Here is a 19790-nt window from a genome sequence, read left to right on the forward strand (position 1 = left end):
ACTTCAAACTGAATCTGCAGTAAGCCCCTCAAACACTTTGTTAAGGAGGAATTTGTGTTCCCAAACCTTTTTGGCTTTGACCCATCATAAAAGAGCTGCCATTGTCACATACCAGTAATCCAAAAAAGTGTCACCTATACTTCTCAGACTTCAAGAGTGATTCAAAGGCCACAAAGTGTTTTTCTACCACAGGAAAATACAACGTATTATTTTACAGGTAATCCAGTCATGGATTTATTGTGAAATAATAAATAAGCTAGAAAAGAATTCAATGAAAGTTCAGCAGCAGCATCAGCCTCAGAAAGTTGTTTCTAGAGGAAAACATCTACTGAAAACTTAGATGAAGTGTTAAAGGCAAGAAACCATCATCAGTGCACCATATTCTTATTATATTACCTTGAAGAAACCGGTAACCAGTATTACGATTAGACGAACATGGGATTACTTATTTCAAGAAGAAGTACTTCAAAACAGTACTGTCGTGCAGTATTTGACTAAAATTAGTAACTTTATACAATTTCTCATCAGGTGATGAGGGTAAAGTGGCACTTTCCTGAATCATGACATTAAAAAAATAATCAAATAATTCATAGAAAATTTATCTGTTGCGTTAAAAATATTCAAGCGGGGGTTTCTGGAATTTCCAAAAATGAAATTTGGGGGTCGGATATCTTTCCTTTTCTCTTCCCACGTGCAAAACATTCAAGGCAAAAGACATGTTTATTTCTTAAAAATTCAATTTAATAAAACAAAATACAAAAATGATCTGATCAATGTGATATCCGGAGAACAGTGTTTCATTGACGAGGATGCATGTTTGTTTGGTTTGTGTACATTTCCAATTTAGACAGAATTGGTGTAAGTGATGATGATCTTCTGGAAGTAGTATTTGACATCTTTAAACCTCTATTATCATTGTCTAACTAATGGGTAAACACATGGAAACCGAACACATTTTCATACGTTTTGTTGTCAATGTGTAGGTCGGGATTTTCAGAACAAATCAGTTTGGAAAGCTCATTTATTTTTGCACCAGTGCTGCCATGATAGTGAGGAGACTTCTCCTGTTTAAATGTGTTGGTAAAAAAGAACATTTGCAGATTTGCATGGAAACAAGTTATATGTGTTACAGTCTTTGCTTAAACATGTTAGAAAGCTGAGGAATATGTCATACCAAATTGAGGGGGAGTGTTTGTGATTGTGATTGTGTACATATGGCGAACAAAAGCGACCCCACCCTTAACACTGGAACAAAACAAAGTATAACCCCAACCCGATTATATAACTCAGGAATTCACCCGTTACTGAAGCAACAACTAGCCCCGGGACCTGTGCCGAACTTTATCCCGATCATTCTGCTCCTTCGGTGCCGACTGCGGCCACAGCTGACACATAGTAAGGTCCTTCTCTCAGATAAGTCTTCAGGCGGATGTAATGTTGACTGCCCAGAATTTCTATTGCCGTAGATGAACCCACAAGTGACCCAACGAGTTCGAACTTGGCATCTTTAACCTCCTTTGTCTGACCGGTTGAACGATCCAAAATGAACTCCATGAATCCGGGATTGCTTATCATCAGCTTCTGACCCCATGGCTGAGTGGCAATGGCCTGGAAAACACAAGCACACACACACACACACACACACACAATTATCACCGAAGTGAAGTTCATGACATTTTTTTTTTTTTTTTTTTAAATGCTTAAAAATAAACTAAAATAAAAGAACCGTTTCTTCTCAGATACAGTTCTTCATTTACAGGTTATGAACGAGTCAGTGCTTACAGTGAATATCCGCAGAGCCCCACAATGCAACTCTGGAAAAGGCTGAGTGCTGATGTTGCAAATCATATCCATTGGCTGGTTAGACAAAAGGTGGAACCAGGACTCTGTCAGGGCCAAAAGGTCTTCTGTTTGATGCTCTGGCTGCAATAAGAGTGGAAACTCATGAACTGATTATACATTTGTTGATGGAATAAAACTGAATCTCTGTTAGCGGTTATACTTTTAGTCAACATAAATACCTGTAGTGTGAGAAGTTGGGATATGGCATCCAAGCTGCGAACTCTGAGCGCAGTAGCTCCAGAACCGGCATGCTGGCTCATTCTCAACAACACAGACTTGAATTTTTCTCCTAAACATGGAAAATAATTTGCAAAGATCCCACAACATCAGTAACAACTCCAACAAATCTAAAGGAAACGCTCCAGTTGCACCTTTGACTTAGCCAGTAACACATCCTACAGATGTAGAGATTACAGCTTTAGAGAACAGAGCAGCTTGACACCCACAACAAAGCAAACAATGAGCCACATATGCATTTCTGCATTCCTTTTTTAAATATCTCACTTTTGACTCTACACCATATGTCATAGAAAAAGCTCCATGCGTAGTAAAACAAATCTTTGGGGGTTTTTTTCTTTGTGAAAAAAGAGATAATCTGTCTTATAAGACAAGTTGTTTCCACCAGTATTTTTACTGATTGCTGGAAGCAGGATCAGCAGATACCATTCAACAAAGACACCAAACTCACCTGTTTTCTGCAGGACCTGCTTCCCTTCAACGGTAGATCCAAGTAATCCCAAAGTGTCCAGGGCCACCCCGATCATCGCAGGGTCCGGATCTAAAGCCAGTTCAAACACCTTGTTCTGGAAGGCCGGATAGGATTCACAAACCTGCTGTGGGCTGTCCATAACGGCCAGGTTCCCAAAGAACTTCACTAAACCTATAAGAGTCATATTTACATCATTAGGGGACTAATCAAAGTTAGTTCTTGTTTTTTCTTTGAAGTGAATCAAGTTTCCAACACTGACATCCCTTTGTATTGTGATGAGTGTTTACAGGAGACAAACTTTTAAAAAGACAACTTCAAGTTCATTTTTTTTTTAGGTCAGCTGAAGTCAGTTTACCCAGACTACACACACATAAATATATATTGTAATGTACCGCCAGTAATGAATCATGCATTTAGGTTTTGGTTTATGGTCAAGTTCGGGGCAGTTTTCAAAGAGACTCACCAGGAAGATAAAGTGAGGAGAGTGGGTCTGTCTCTGCACCTCTGATCATGTTGGAGATCTTATCCATGATACCTTGCTGGGCCAAATACTGTCGGCCATGCTGACTGCGGGCCAGAGTGGTCACCATCTCTGTGGCTGTGGCTCTGATGGGGAAAAAGGCAAAAATGAACAGGTTGACAGATGAGTAAAACTGACACTGTGAGAGTGTGACAAAGAACCAGATGGGAGATGAACTTCATTTAAATTCAGCTATAACATTATGTGTTTTCACGCATTTTACTGATTGAAAGAAAATAAATAAATAAATAAAAAATAAAAATGTGACTACCTGATCAAGACATCATCGCCTGTCAGTTCACTGAGCAGCTGAGAAATGAGGCCACTGTTGGCACAGTAACCGAGAGAAATGGGAGAAACAGATGAAATTTCCACCACCAGCTGCAAGCAGAAAGAAGAACGTAGAACAATTTCAATATCATAAAAGCTTAAATTTCTTATTAAAAAAATGCTAAAAGAAACAAAACAGAAAAAAAAAGTCCTATCAGACTTGCTGGTTCACATGGAAATGCATACGTTATAATGACTATCCTAAACATAAGATACTAAATCTGCTCTATGAGAGAGTCCCGGCCAAGATGGCAGCATGAGACACATCATAAACAAATTCAAATGTGGCAAAAAAAGTTCTTCTCCTCAAATTACAAAAAGCATGCAAAACAGCAACAGGGTTCTTTCAGGGCAGTCAGTAAAACACCCTGAAAAGCATGGGGAGAGGGACAGGTCGGCAAGCTGATGTTATTATCAACTTATCATTAACTAGGAAGAGTGTCACTGAGCTCAAAAGATCTCTTTTTCACAGTGTGATACTTTATCTACTTTATCTTATCTATTTAGCCGTGATAAAGTAGTTAGTGTACGTAACAAAGTTTCTACAATAAACAGCAACATGTGCATTTTAACGTACCTCATATATTCTGTATCGTATAATGTCACTTGTCGTCATCACATCTTTCATGACTTTCAGCAAATCACTGTTGAATAATTTGTCTAATCCGGGCTTGGAGTGACTCAGTTTACACAGGGACTGAATCGCCTAAAGGGAAAGAAAGAAGTTACGGCACACACTGTCGATTCAGTGAAATGTCAATAATGTCCTTTCCGTGTGACCGCCGTCACCTGTTTTGCCACAGCCATCTTCTCCTCTCTGATACTGTGGATCACCGCTCGCAGGAGGTCATGGTTGTTGAGAATTTCAGTGACAGCGTCCGGGTGCTCCACCACTCTGCCAATCTGACAGAAGAAAACAGGAATACTCCATATGGTTGACATTGTATGGGGGCTTTCTGCTCTGCGTCTGTGTACAAGATGCATACCTGCGTCAAAGCCAGGATCTTAACTGTTTCATTAGGATGGGTCAACCCCCCCTGCAGCTCCGCTCTGTAGTTCTGGACAAGATTCACAGGGCTAAGGGCCGTTAGGATGCGCTCAAGGATCTCCACGCACAGCTCAACCTGCTTCCTGTGAACACAGTTCTAATTAGTTACTCCAAACCTGTGAAGTATTTATTTTACAGCTGCAATGAACAATTTTTATTCAATTCTAAGTTAAACAGCTGTTATTGGTCAAGTTCACATCATATATTTCTGCATCTAAATATCACTCTTTTGACTTGACTGAGACCATGATGGGTCAAAACATTGTCAATTAATAAATAATCTGGGACTTCATTCATTGAATTTTGTTTCTTTATCCCTGCACTTTAATCTACATGATGTAACTAACTCCTCTTCTTTCTTCGCTGTGATGTAAAGAAAGACATAACCATCAAATATTTTCATTAAATAGGAGGACCTTCTGGTTGTTATCATTTTGGTTAAAAAAATAAATAAATAAAACAAAAATCACAAAAGTAATACGCCAGTTGTGTGTGTCCAACAGACTGAACTTGGAGCTTAACAATCAAAACTGTAATTTCAGCATGATGACGTCCATGGGTGGCCTTGAGGTGCCAACATACAAAACACAGCACAAAAGAAATCAAGAAAAACCTTTACAAACCTTTACACCATAGACCCCAACATTTGAGAAAACATGAGATTTCAGAGGACATAAACAAAACTGACAAGAAATGTAGTTGCTGCCTTGACATATTGAGTGAAATAGTGTTCCAAATGACTGTCATCATCATTTAATTACATATTGAAAATGTTCTGAAGAACACAGGTAGACTGTATATAAAAATGTTTCTCTATGGGAGCACAGTACACATTGGACAGAAAGCGTGTCATCTATTTTTGCTTCTTCCATCCAGAGTCTTCCATGTTGCCACTGGGCATTAGTAATGCTGCTACCCATCAACATTCATATACCTCAAGTTAATGTGCACCTTGATTCTATGCTCTGTAGCATTCTTAACCATGACTTACATTACAGGAATGTTTTCTGTAATTCATTTATTGAAGCTTACGCTGGCTTTATGCACCAAATCCTATTAATTTATACAATTTTGCACGGTGCACAAATTGAGAGAACTTTGAATAAAGTGGGCAACATTTTCTGCTCTCTTACAAATATAGACAGCCTAAATAGTTTGTATTACTACAATGACACACGAGTTCGTTTTAAATCCAACAATATGGATAGCATGGCTAAACAAAGGAAATGTGTCCACTATTGTACTGGACAGTACTCTGTTATTGCAGTCAGTTAGCTTGCTAGCTGCTTGCCAAAGTTGACAGCAGTTCAAGTTGCTAATTATTGCCGATATAACTAATACACCCTGACTGACTCAGCAGTTCACATGCAGCAGTATAACAGTGCAGATGTACTGAGTCGAACAAACCTGTCATTAGAGTTGAGCAAAGAGAAAATCACACCCAAACGCTGCCCGCTAATTGAATCTCTCAAAGCGCTGACTGGGATCGATAACAGAGCTGTTTTTAAACTCTGCAGCTCCTCAATTGGGTCTTCAACTCCGGAGATTTCCTCCAGTAAACTCTGAATGGAGGCAGCCATGACTGTCAATGTTTGGAAACAAGGGACAAACGTATCCGCGTATTTCTGTCTCTTCGTCACGTAATTCACATGGTGGATATCCAACATTATAGTGCGTTACTGCCACCTGCTGGGCCATATGGGAAGCTCCACCCTGTGTCACGTCCTGAATAACTTGAATACAGGTCACATGCACTGACAACAAAAATTACTGACAGGAAACATCTTGTGTCTGGTCGTTGAACTTTTAATCATTTCCTTATTGAACGATTCTGGATGTTTCAACAATTGCAACTTTATAAGTTTCTATTCGGATTTTTATATACAGATTGATCAGACTATTCAGTGTTCTTTAGGCTTAGCTTTTATATATGTCATTAATGTTGAATGAATGATACAGGACACACTCCTTCTAATGAGGACCTGACCTGGCGATTGGGTGCAGAGTTACATGCTCCTAGAGTTCCATGAAAGTGGAAACCCTATCCGTCATGTTATTGTTGTACAGCCGACTGCAGTGTCAGGTTCTCTCATCACTTGCGGCGACTAAACAGATGAACAACAAGGCGTTGGAAGCAGCCGTCATGCAGGTACAGAGCTGATTCTTTGCTGCTTATGATTTCTTATTAAAGTTCAAGTACTTTCAAGTGCTTCTGTGGTATTTCACACTCTCTCCTTCTTTGTAACACTGCAGTGGTCTCTGTGCAAGCTGCGTACCCACCAGTGGTGTTTCCTCCTCTTCAACGTGCTGCTCTTCCATGCCTTGTTGTTTGGGGCAGATTTTGTCGAGGAGTACCTCCTGCAGCCCACGCCAGGGGTTTACACTGACGGCATGGTTGTTGGTGTGAGGGAGAAAGCGAGGAAACTAGACTTGACCAAAGTCAGGGAGAACGTGTCCCTGGCCTACCCTATCCCCAACGCTGATACCTGCAAAAACTCTGACCTCTTTCTCCTCACACTGGTCTTTAGCTCTCCAGCTAATATTGCCCAAAGAGATGCAGTCAGGAGGACATGGGCTAACCAAACACTAATCCAAGGCTTTCCAGTGAAGATACTGTTCTTCTTAGGATCAACTCAGAATTCTGCTGCACAAGAAGCCACCTTGAGGGAGTTTGAACATTATGGGGACATGGTCCAGGGTCATGCTGCAGAAGAGTCATCACTCCATGGCCCAACTGAGAGGACAGTGCTGGCTCTGCGCTGGGTGATCACCTTCTGTCCTCTGGCGCGCTTTGTTCTGCTTACCAACGAGTCTGTGTTTGTCAACCTCCCTGCCCTTGGAAGCTATCTGCTCGGGCTACACAGGCACCCCGAAGACCTGTATCTGGGTAGGGTGATCCAGAGAGACTCCCCTGACAGGGAGCCCAACAGTCCTGGCTACCTGCCCCCAGCTCTCTACCCTGACAAGTACCTGCCTGAATACTGTGAGGGAACTGCATATGTGTTGTCCCAGGACGTGGTACGGAAAGTATATGTGGCATCAGCAGGAATTCGTGCACCTGTACCAGTTGATGTTTTTATGGGTCTCTGTGCTCAAAGGGCCGGTGTGGCACCTACCCACAGTGCCAGGTTCTCAGGAGAGAAACATGTCTACTACAATGCCTGCTGCTACCGCTACCTATTCAGCTCAGCAGGAATGGGGAGCCATGAGTTGGAAAAAGTGTGGACAGACCTGGGACAGAAAGGTGGAAGATGCTCCCTGTTAAAGACCTACTATGGGCTGGTGACGTGCAAGGTTCACACATACCTGGGTAAATTGTCCTTCCTCAACACATAGGGTGAAACTTAAGTGTTTGGTTAATACAAATGTGGTAGAGAGAAAAATAAGTAATAAGCTGATGTTGTCCCTCTGGATATGTTGTTAAACCTTAAGCAATAAAATCCATCCATCCATTATCTAAAACAATACAATACATCCTCTCTGCCATAAATTAATCCTTTATAGGTTTTCAGTATGTTCAGTTTTATGTTAGCATGGTCAAAAAGGTGATCATTTCACTTCATGGTTAATATTTTGAGTCCCTTATCTACTGCATGTAACTGGGCTGGACCTCAAGGCTTAGAATCACACAAAATATCTAATTTCGCTGAAACCCCCCTCCCCTAAAACTCACACAAGTTGTTTATCAATGTGTGTATAAAGCTTGCTGTGAAGATTTTATCCTGCCCTCGCTGCACCTGCAAAATAACAAGCGGGGGAGTCAGGGAGCTGGAAGTGAGGCACAGTGTGTTTGTGCCCACACGGTCCTGAGGGGTGCTCTAATCAGTCACAGCTAACTGGCAACACTAGATGGTTGCTGTCAAAAAAAGGTAGAACAAAAATTGCAGTAATGTATAAATTCTGTCATCAAAGTCCTTCTTTGTTAAGATTTAATGGAGGACATCCCACTCCAATCTGATACATTTGTCAGAATCATATGACAACTGACATATAACATGTTTGTGCTTTGTTAATTAACTGTGTGATATGATCTCCTGATTTTAGGGATATTTTAATTTATTGGCCTATAAATATTATCGCCATAAAACAGTTCAGCTCAAATCTAACTGGTGTTCTTTCGGGAAATATTATCATTCACGTTCATTCCATGAAAAGATCACTGAATACATAAAGGAACATGGACACAGACTTGTTAAAGTCAAAACCATGCCAAGCAATGCAGATGTGTGTTCTGGTCTCTTTGTGTTTTTTTTTTTGTTTGTTTGTTTTCTGTAAATTTACGTGTGCTGTAAAGGCTTCTTTCCTTCTTGCTCTCTCCTCTTAGTTCATTTAAGATATAAAAACATCCTTCCAGATGTTTTCCTGAGATCAATCCCAGGCCACAGGTGGGTGGATGGAATTAAAATAACTAGAAAATTGTTTGATAATGAATTTGTTTTTGTCTTGTTCGTGTCACTTAATTTACTCTTTGTGTTTATTTTGTTGTTGTTATTGTAATAAGGTGAAATTTTGTCTCGTTAGTCCATTTGAATCTCTTTGTGATACTTTTGTGTATTTTTTTGGTCCCATTTTAGTTATGCTGTGTGTCATTTAATCAACTTTCATTAAAATAAAAATTTGAGTCACCTCAATTGGCTGTCGAGGACTGTCTGTCCCCTGATGGTCACCTGTAGCCTGATTAACATAGACTTTCAAATCTCTTCGAGATTCTGGTCTGACCAAGACCATAACGAATACGATTCGAAATGGCCTGGTCAACCCGCCTCCCTCGAGTTGCTACTGGTTGTGGCCAGAAAAGGCTGTGCCTAAGCTTAAGCCAATCACACCACTCTTTCCTCTGACGTGTGATTTAGCTACCAGCGGGGCTAACTGGTAGATTAAACTCTTACCAAAGCCAGTAGGGAGCAAGGCGAAAACGTCTTTCCTGTCAAGAAATGATTCAAGGGCTGTTCTTTGCTCGATTTTTAACGAGAATCTCCCGTCGAACACTTTCATTACAGCATCTACAGCAGTGTCAAAAGCTTGACGCTGCTCCATGTTGATATTGAATGAAGCGCTTCCGTGTACAATCCATGGCTTGAGTGGCAGTTCAACCACGTCACTACCTTGAACACGCCTCTACCCTGGGCCGTTGGCGCTGCTCAAAGTTGATTGCTTCCCGACAAAGTGGGTGGAGTTCCCATTTTTTCGGGAACTCGAATCCACCTTAATGAGCAGTTTGCCTGAGTAAAGGCTGATTCATACTCGGCGCAAACGCACAACTGTTCTGGCTCGAGAACCATTAATGACGTCATCGAAAGCGCCAGCCCCTTCACAGTTCCTTCAGCTCATAAGCGCAGTTTGCGCCGAGAATGCGTCACATTTGCAGTTCTCTCCAGACCAGCGAGCGTCACTGTTGAGGAAACAAGCTGAAAAGCATACGAAGAAAGCATACACAATGCCACCTGTGGTGTCACGTCAGCAGAGGCTGGCACATCTGATGCGGAATGAATTTACTCTGGGTGTAGAACTGTATGTGTATCTCAGAGCTAAGCGGCTGCGGCAAAAACAGAAGAGAAGGTGGAATGTTTGTCCTTTGCAACAAGACGAACTTTGTCAAACGTTGTCCCAGTGTAACTTCATAGACGTGTCGTACAGATGTTTGTAGAGGCGCATCCTCTCGGTCACCACGGTCTCTGCAGTGTTCATTTTTTCTTTTTCTTGGTCAGCTGTTTCCGGTTGAGCGCGCGTGAAGTCAGAAAAAAAGTTGTGTGCGCGCCCTTGCGCCGCGCAAGGATTTTCTAGCTTGCGAAGGGGGGCGTGGCGGAATTTTGGGACACGTGACCGTTTGCGCCATTTGCGACCAGCTAGTATGAGCGAGGTCGCGCCGAGTAAGAATCAGCCTTAAGTGTAGCAGAGCCGAAGGTGTTGCGTCACTGCGAGGGCGGAGCCTGGGTAGGTCACCTGACCTGTGTCTTGCAAACTTGCTCAGTAATCCGTTCCTGACAATGTGGACATCTAGTGGTCAGTATGAGGAATTGCAGCATACAGCCAGAGTAACCAAATCAAAGTGTCATTTTTGTTTATTCTGTGAGACAAACTAGCAGCTTTAAGGCTCTAGCATGGTTGCCGCGTCTGCTCGCGCGAGCGGTGTTGATGACGTCACAAGTTCGTGCCCGCCATAGGACCCTATATAGTGGCGCAAGTCGTTGCGCGCCAGTAGTTGCAATTTTCTCCGTCACAGAGGTGGCGCTGCTACGTGAAGGTTACCGCTACTCTACAACCACGAAAGTGGAGAAGAAAACAATGCCGCTGTTAAGAGCAGGAACACTGTAATTAATGATACTGCTGCAGTATTCGGATCATTTTAATTTTTTAATTCAGTTAATAGAGGTGAAGGTCTGAAGCCTCCGGCATCAACAGAGTCTCTGCCCTCTTCTTTGCCTTCAGGTATCTGTCCCGTAGCTTCTTCCACACATTCTTACAGAACTCTCCCTCTTTCCCAAAAGTTCTGCCCATCTCTGTGCACCAGTTTTGGGAGTTTACGTGCTCCCTGTGCTGTTTCACTGCAGTTTCTGTACAAACGCACCTCCTGACTGAGCCTGGTCTCACATTGGTCCATCCGGTTCGTTGTGCTCGGCGCCGCCAAGTTACAAAAATCGACTGGTGCACGACACCGCGCTGCGCCGTCTGTTCAAGGGAAGCGCCAGGCCTGATACGTCATTTTGACGTCACGGTGCGACACCGCCGTGACAGACGCGGCAACCATGCTACCGCCTTTACACTTTCAGAAAATATTTTATTGAATCTGAAAGCATCAGAATATTCCCCCAAAAATTTTAGGATGTTGTTGTCCAAATGTCTCTCTTTAAATTCCACAATCCCGCCACCATGAGCTGACCAAACAAAATGTGTGGGTGTTCTACAACCTTCCTCCTGTCTCTACTCCTGCCAGTGGTTCACACTGCAGCACTGGATTCTACCTTGGCAAAGTTCCACTGTGTCTGCAATACTTTCCCTGGCTGTCTGTCTCTCTGCATTAGTCAAAGCAGGGGCGTCGCATCCGTGGGGGATGGGGGTGTCGAAACACCCCCACTTTTACAGCAAGGTGATTTCATCCCCCCCACATTTTCCAAAGGTAAACCCGTTTGGCCACCCTCGTAGTGCACCAAAATACAAAAAAAGGAGCGCACCTCAGCTCCCTTATGCTGCACGAAAAGGCATTGGTCAAACTGAACGGACATTCACCCAATCACAGACTGTTGTCCGTGACACGACCCGGGAAATTTGATATTACGTCAGACGAACAGTCGGAGCTAGTGATGGGAAGCTCAGCTCTTTTGACTCGGCTCCCAAAGAAGGGCCTCTGGAACCTGATTGGACACCTCAGGTGTCACTCCAGTTGATTGACAGGCAAGTCTCGTTGAAAGATGAGTGAGAAATGCGGCGTCTTTGAAATGAGTGGCAGGGTTAGAGAGTGTCCTGTTGTACTGTCAGAGTGAACCTACTTTCCTGGAATACATCATTTTGAGTTAAGTTTTAATGTGATTTCCAAATGAGTCATTGTTTTTAAAGACTGCACATTTAGAGAAGAGATTTTGTTGCGAATTGTTAGACTAAACGAGTAGGCTAAAGTTATGAAAGGCTAATGTCACGTTAGCATGAAGCCATGTAGCACTTTAAAGTGGTACCTTGAGTTAAGAGTGTCCCGACATATGAGTTTTTTTAAGAGCCGTTATTCCGTCTATTTTTATTTCATGGAACGGATTAATGGCATTTCCATTCATCTCATTGTTGAATATTGATTGGACTACAAGCTATTTGACTTATGAACTCTGTCACGGAACCAATTAAACTCGTAACTCAACATACCACTGTGTTGGGATCAGAGCATGTGAACGGAGCGGAGCGGAAGAAAATGGTCAGAGCGCAGAGCGGTTTTCAATTCAAATGCCGGAGCGAGGATTTCGCTCCGCTCCAGTTCGCTCCGATATGCGCTCACAACGTCAATTAAAAATGTTGGTGTCATGTACTGATAATGACGTCAGCACGTCGTTCCGTTATTCCCCGGTGGTTGGTTGTAAGGTGCTCTTCCATACAAGGCAACAGGAAGTAAAGCAACAGACGCCGATCTCTCCGTGTGTGTCTGATTTAATTCTATAGCACTAAGTCAAAGTGTAACATTGGCGACGAGGATAACAATCAACTTCGGTTAGTTAAATCTGAAGTGAGTTAGTCCGTGTCTACGAGATGGAGGACAAATCTTCACTGCCGAAGTTTGATTGCAATAAAGAACCTGCTACGCTAGGTCCTCGCTGGACTAGGTGGCTAACGGCGTTTGAACTGTTCGCTGATGGGAAAGAATTGATTTTGGGAGCAAATGCTAACGACAACACCAAGATCCGGAGAAGGGCACTTCTCCTGCATCAAGCTGGGACGGATGTACAGGATATTTTTTCCACTTTGGACGACACCGGAGGTACGTCGGAATATGACAAGGCTGTGAAGGCGCTAAATGACTATTTTGTACCGAAGGTGAACAATGCATTCGCGCGCCAAACCAACTGTCACAGAACGCTGGGGAGACAGTGCAGCAGTTCGTTACCTGTTTGAGACGGACTGCAAAAGACTGTGCGTTTGAAGGTAACTTATCTAACCAGCTCAGAGACACTGTGCTCAGTAGATGCTCGTCGGAGTATGTGAGGAGGAAACTGCTTGAGGAGGGCTCGACATTGACTCTTGACAAAGCTCTGGAGATCGCGGCGCAGTGTGAGCGGGTGGAGAAACAGATGGCGGCAATGCGGGTGAACGACACAGACATCAAAGGCGCTGAGGTGGTGAACCAGATCTCCAAGGGGAGAGGAGCCAGGGGCACACACCGAAAGCGCGAGGGAGAAGAAAAAGGCAAAGTGTGCTTCAGGTGCGGACATGGCGACCACTTCGCGAAAGACCAGAAATGCCCAGCTCGCGGACAAACCTGCAGAAAGTGCAACGGCAAGGACCACTACGCCAAGATGTGCAAGTCTAAAGGTAGTAGGGGGTCAGTGAAATATGTAGACGAGAGTGTAGGAAAGCAGGAAAGTGATTTTGCGTTTGTAGTGCGTGACAGCAGTAACACCGATAGCCTGACATTTAATGTGGGTGGGGTAAACCTGGTAATGTTGTTCGATTCAGGGGCCACGACCAACATAGTTGATGAAAATACATGGGAAGGGTTGAAGAAAAACAAAATTAAATGCAAGTCAGCCAAATCCGACAGGAAATTGTACACGTATTCATCATAACAGCCACTACTGGTAAAGGGAGTGTTCACATGCGAAGTGAAGATAGGCAAAAGAACAGCACAAGCAGAGTTCACAGTGATCGCAGGTCAGGGGGTACCGCTACTTGGCAGGGAGACAGCTACACAGCTAGGCGTGCTAAGGGTGGGTGTAGATGTCGCAGCAGTCACCGATGTTAAGGCAGAAGTGAGGGGAAAATACCCAAAGTTATTCACCGGGGTGGGTAAACTTAACACTGGTAAAATTAGGCTGCAAATCAACGGCAAAGTGGAGCCCGTAGCACAGCCGCTGAGACGGATACCATTCCACCTGCGGGAGGCAGTCGATAGGAAGATCGAGGAGCTGCTTGGAATGGACATAATCGAGAAGGTGGAGGGTCAAACGCCATGGATGAACCCTGTTGTGGTGGTGCCGAAGGCAAAGGACACTGACATTCGCTTATGCCTGGACATGAGGATGGCAAACAGGGCAATCATCCGGGGCAGATACCCGATCCCGACAGTTGATGAACTGCTGCATGACATGAACGGGTCGGCTGTGTTCAGCAAGCTCGACTTGAGGTGGGGCTATCATCAACTAGAGCTCACTGAAGAGTCGAGGGCGATAACAACATTCGCAGTACACAGCGGAACGTACCGCTACAAGAGACTCATATTCGGGGTCTCGTCGGCGAGTGAGCAGTACCAGCATGAGGTGGCAACGGCGCTGGCCGGCATCGAAGGAGTGGCCAACATCTCAGACGACTTCATCGTTCATGCACCAGACCGTGACACACACCACCAGCGACTACTTGCAGTGCTGGAGAGGCTGGCGAAGTGCGGCTTGACCCTGAATGGTGAGAAGTGTCAGTTCGAGATGGACAAGTTGGTGTTCATGGGCATCCTACTGACTGAGAAGGGAATAGGGCCCACCAGTGAGAGAGTGAGAGTGCTGATGGAGGCGCGTGAGCCAGAGAATGCATCAGAGGTCCGCAGCTTTCTGGGCTTGGCTGGGTACAGCAGCCGGTTCATACCCCAGTTCGCGACCGTCTCAGAACCGCTGCGGAGGCTAACAAAGAAAGAGGTACCGTTCATCTTTGGGCCAGAGCAAAAGGCAGCGTTTGAAACACTCAAGCAGAAGCTGGCAGAGGCGGGCACGCTGGCATACTTTGACAAAGAAGCCCCCACCAAAGTGATAGCAGACGCAGGGCCGGTGGGCATAGGAGCAGTCTTGATTCAGCAGCAACAGGGCGTGATGGTGCCCATATGTTATGTGAGCAGGAGCCTGACAGACTGTGAAACAAGGTACTCACAAACGGAGCGAGAGGCCCTAGCGCTGGTGTGGGCATGCAAACGCCTACATCCGTACATATACGGGAAGAGGTTCGACCTAGTGACTGACCATAAAGCCCTAGAAGTGATTTACAGCCCAAAGTCAAAGCCATGCGCTCGGATTAAGCGTTGGGTGCTCCGCCTACAGCCTTACGACTTTCAGGTGGTGCACATCGCAGGGAAGCTCAACATCGCAGATCCTCTGTCACGTTTGCTGGGGAAGAGCACAAAGAGCACGACACACCATCATGGAGCAGAGGACTACGTGCGCTTCGTGGCGGTACAATCAACACCCAGCGCACTGACCACAAAAGAGGTGGAGAGAGCATCCGCAGAGGACGAAGAACTGGCTGAGGTGAGAAAAGCGATAAAGACAGGCCATTTTGAAAAGTGCGCAGCTTATGGGCGCATCTCGAATGAACTGTGTACCATCGGGCAGCTAGTGCTGAGGGGGACACGGATCATCCTTCCACAGGCACTGCGCAACAGAGCTTTAGCCTTAGGTCATGAAGGACACTTAGGCATGGTGGGGACAAAACAGCATTTGAGGGGGAAAGTGTGGTGGCCGGGGATGTATGGGGCAACAGAAAAATATGTCAAAGCATGCCACGGATCCCAACTGGTGGCCCGCCCCGACGTACCCGAGCCGTTGCGACCCACTGCTCTCCCTGATGGGCCTTGGCAGGACATTGCCACAGATTTATTAGGTCCCCTACCAACCGGACATTTGATCCTGGTAGTCGTAGACTACTATAGCCGGTACTACGAGTACGAGATCATGCGCTCCACCACGGCAGAGAAAGTGATTGACAGTTTGGAGAACATCTTCAGCCGCCATGGTCTGCCTGTCTCTATCAGGTCTGACTGTGGGCCACAGTTCCTGTCATCACAATTCCAGGACTACTGCCAGGAGAACGGCATACAACACATCAAGACGACACCAAAATGGGCACAGGCGAATGGGGAAGTCGAAAGACAGAACGCATCAATAATGAAGAGGATCCGAATCGCGCACGCAGAGGGACTGGACTGGCAGAAGGAGCTGCGGAGGTACGTCACCATCTACAGGTCCATCAAGCACTCCACCACGGGCAGGAGCCCTGCTGAGCTCCTGTTCAACCGGAAGCTCAGGGGAAAGCTGCCAGACATCAGCACTCCGAGAAGCGACATCGAGGCACGAGACACCGATGCGGAGCACAAGGGCAAGTACACGAAGTATGCAGATCAACGGCGCGGAGCCAAACCATCATCTGTGCAGGTGGGAGATGAGGTCCTTTTGAAACAGGACAAGGTTGACAAATTCACCACAACATATAGTCACACACCACACACTGTAGTTAGCAAGAATGGTAACAGTGTTGTAGTTGAGTCACCCACTGGAGCTCAGTACTCCAGAAATACCACACATGTTAAGGTGTAAAAACCAGCAGAGCAGACACCATCACCTGGCGAGAGTACACCGACAATGAGAGACACTGAGACTCGTGCGGAACATGCAATGAGGGCCACACCTGAAACACAGGGGTCTTCTACAGGCCGAGCTCTGACCGCACTGACGGAGCGGCCTCGCCGAGAAACAAAACCACCGCAGAGGTTCACCGACTTCAGTATGAAGTGATGAATGTGTTTTCAAAAAGAAAAAAAAAGGTGTTTATGTTCAATGGAAGTGAATTCAACATGCTGTTCAACTATGCATGTGTTAATGGTTAAATGTGTTTAGCCAAAGAAGTCAAATACACATGTGTTAATGGTTAAATGTGTTTAGCCAAAGAAGTCAAATACACAATATTTGAAGCAGAAAGGATTCTATGATTTAAAAAAATAAAAGAAAGAAAAAAGAAAGAGGTTTATCCTGAAAATGTTTGTGGTAAATGATAATACATGAGATTGATACAGTCATGGTAACCTGAAACAGAATGTTATTATGATGAGATTTATGCTGATATCGATATGTGATATTTTAATGGTGTTAAAAGTGTTAATTAGTTACTAATGCAATGGGTAAAGTTTTAATCCAAGAAAGGAGGGGATGTCATGTACTGATAATGACGTCAGCACGTCGTTCCGTTATTCCCCGGTGGTTGGTTGTAAGGTGCTCTTCCATACAAGGCAACAGGAAGTAAAGTAACAGAAGCCGATCTCTCCGTGTGTGTCTGATTTTATTCTATAGCACTAAGTCAAAGTGTAACAGTTGGGTTATAACATTTGTTAAATAACATTTATTTGATTTAAGTGTGATTTTTGACATGTTTTTGAATTGAAAAACAGTTGCAGGCAAACAGTTTTTAATCCTTAAAAAATATGTATTGCACAAGCCGCAGCCACTGGCCCGGTCTCTTTGAGTCACGTGTGCCCGCGAGGGAGAAGATGGAGTTCGTGAAGTATTTTGAAAAGAAAGGCGATAGGCCTAGGTCGTATAAATGCAAAATTCAAGTAAAAAAGGAAGATGTTGAGGAAGAGTGTGAATGTCATTCAGTTTTGGATGGAAAACTCCAAGCTATATCCCCGTCTGGTGAAAGTAGCTTGCGTCGTCTTCAGCATCCCCAGTGGCTCTGCAAGCGTAGAGAGGGTGTTTTCTGCAGCCGGGTTGGTGTCCAGAAGTCACCGCACAAGCCTGAAGCTTGAAATATTGTCCAGACTTGTTCTACGGAAGGTGAACGCAAAAGAACTGTCCAGATGATGCCTGAGACAGAACAACATTTTTTTTGCACACTGCGCCACCCTTACGCATCTGCCCAAAAGTCAGATCTTTCTTCTTTAATCGCGTAATCTAAAAAGGCCTACGTTCACTTGTGAGTACAAGAAGTTTTTTTATTTTATGTTTTTGCATCAAGAAGTTGCATTGAAAGTTGCACTATGAACACTTTAAAGTTTTTGCTTTGATTGATTTTTTTTTATCTTCAACTTTACATTTTTCAAGACTTGAAAATAAAACAGTTTAAAATAAACAGTTTCTCTGGTTGTCGGTATTTGCTCAATGGAATAGACTTTATTTAAATTAACGTTTGACTTAAAATCTAGGCCAATATGCTGTAGTCTGTGCCTATAATCTGTTATAGTCTATGTTTCAACTTTACCACGGAATCGCCGAGACGAGGATTGCATATTGTGTGATAAAAAGTGGGATAAAATGTCATAAAACATACACTAACTATACTTAACAATACAGAGTGGGTTTACATAAAGTGATCGTTGTGGTAAGAGCCTGTTTTTGAAAATGGATCGCATACATGTATTATACGTGATCTCATTTGCAATGGGATGCGATTGCGAAGCGACCTTTTTTAATGTAGTCTAGTAAAATAAATTAATAATTAAAAAGTAAGATCTAAAAGTATAACTTTAGCCAAGGTACTTCACCTGACTAACCTACATGATCTGGTTTAATTTTATAGCAGCTAGGCTTGGAGTTGGTTTTAAAGTAAGTTAAAGCACAAGAATGGAGACAAATAGTTTAAGATTAACACAATATTGAGGTTTAACCAGGCTGTCTTATTTTGTGTAGGGACAGGTAACAATGAAAAGACTTCTTTGTAAAGAAGCACAAGTCAGACCCAGATCAGGCCCAGACAGACGCCAGCCATGAAACCAGCAGCCCTGGCAGCTCCCAACCAGGCAAGTCAGTGTGGGCAGACACAAGGAGCCAGGCTACCACCACCAGGTCAGAGTATTCAAAGGCAGCTAAATGCATCTCCAGTTTATAGAAGTGGAGCCTCACTTTGCCCAGATTGTTAATGTAAAGAGGGGGATGCGTATGTCCTGCTGGTGAATATTGTCATCACAATAGTGAGTGGGTGTGTGAGATGTGTGATGCATGCATCATTTTTGTTGTTTTTCTGTAGACATCAGTAGTGACTGGCCAGACCTGTGGACTGTCAAACAAAAAGAAGAAAAAATGATATTCAATATTTGCAGTGATATTTATATACTAACAAAGTATGCTAGAATAGTGTTCAGCTATTGAAAAGTAAATAGTTTGTTTCAATGTTACGACAGTGCACTTTTGAGTTTATCTGATTGGTTTTGATCTTTGGAAGGGAATGGTTTTTGGTGAAATATGAACAAGGATGCATTGTCTCTGCACCTGATCAAGTCATAATAATTTTGTATTAGTGAGACCCCCCCCTCAAGCCACACATCGGAACTTAATGGGAAAAAAAAAAATAGTGATCAGAATCTTACTCTTTTGGCGATCTAGGGTGTGAGCCCACCCTAGATCGCCAAAAGAGGGCAATTCCGTAGCCTACAGTAAATCCACGGTGATAACTCTGTGATAGTGATTAAATGTTACATTTTGTGATAAAAAATGTGTAAATTATGATACCGTATCTCTATTGTGAGGCTTGACCTTTTTATATACAGTCTTTGGACTTGATGTGGTGCTCATGTGCCACCCCTGGAACACCCCCACATTTAAAATCTGCTCCACCCCTGCAGGGATACATCTAAAAGTTGCAGTATGCCAGCCCTAGAGGCCTGGAGTTGAAGATCTCTGATGTATATATATATTGAATAAAACTTTCACCAAATGTAGACATTTTTAAATCCAGGTTAAAAACATTTCTTTTCTCATGTGTCTATGCATGAAATCTTCACAATATCTTTTAATTTATCTGGACTGTTGCTTGTTTTTAAATTCATTTAAATTATTTTATGTTTCTCTTTATATTCTTTTGTGTATTTTTAATGCTTCTTAAACTCCCTGCTGCAATGTTTTTATTTTATGTGAAGCACTTTGAATTGTTTTGTACATGAAATGTGCTATACAAAT

The 19790-nt window shown here is 43.6% G+C and overlaps 2 protein-coding genes across 2 annotated transcripts; one reads left to right on the forward strand and one right to left on the reverse strand.

Annotated features, from left to right (window-relative positions):
* Window positions 1-719: 719 nt before the first annotated feature.
* Window positions 720-6074, reverse strand: psmd5 (proteasome 26S subunit, non-ATPase 5). The gene is made up of 10 exons (XM_075455319.1): window positions 5857-6074; window positions 4388-4532; window positions 4191-4304; window positions 3979-4107; window positions 3343-3452; window positions 3015-3157; window positions 2531-2722; window positions 2022-2131; window positions 1783-1923; window positions 720-1608 (listed from the first exon to the last, which is right to left on the reverse strand). Exons 1-10 carry the CDS (start codon window positions 6027-6029, stop codon window positions 1351-1353), a joined length of 1515 nt encoding a protein of 504 aa, XP_075311434.1. The 5' UTR covers window positions 6030-6074; the 3' UTR covers window positions 720-1350.
* Window positions 6075-6499: 425 nt separating this feature from the next.
* Window positions 6500-9011, forward strand: b3galt9 (beta-1,3-galactosyltransferase 9). Its single transcript, XM_075456557.1, has 2 exons — window positions 6500-6598; window positions 6703-9011. Exons 1-2 carry the CDS (start codon window positions 6500-6502, stop codon window positions 7783-7785), a joined length of 1182 nt encoding a protein of 393 aa, XP_075312672.1. The 3' UTR covers window positions 7786-9011.
* Window positions 9012-19790: the final 10779 nt, after the last annotated feature.

Source organism: Odontesthes bonariensis, chromosome 22 (genome assembly GCF_027942865.1).
Source record: "Odontesthes bonariensis isolate fOdoBon6 chromosome 22, fOdoBon6.hap1, whole genome shotgun sequence".
In the NCBI taxonomy this organism is placed as follows: Eukaryota; Metazoa; Chordata; class Actinopteri; order Atheriniformes; family Atherinopsidae; genus Odontesthes; species Odontesthes bonariensis.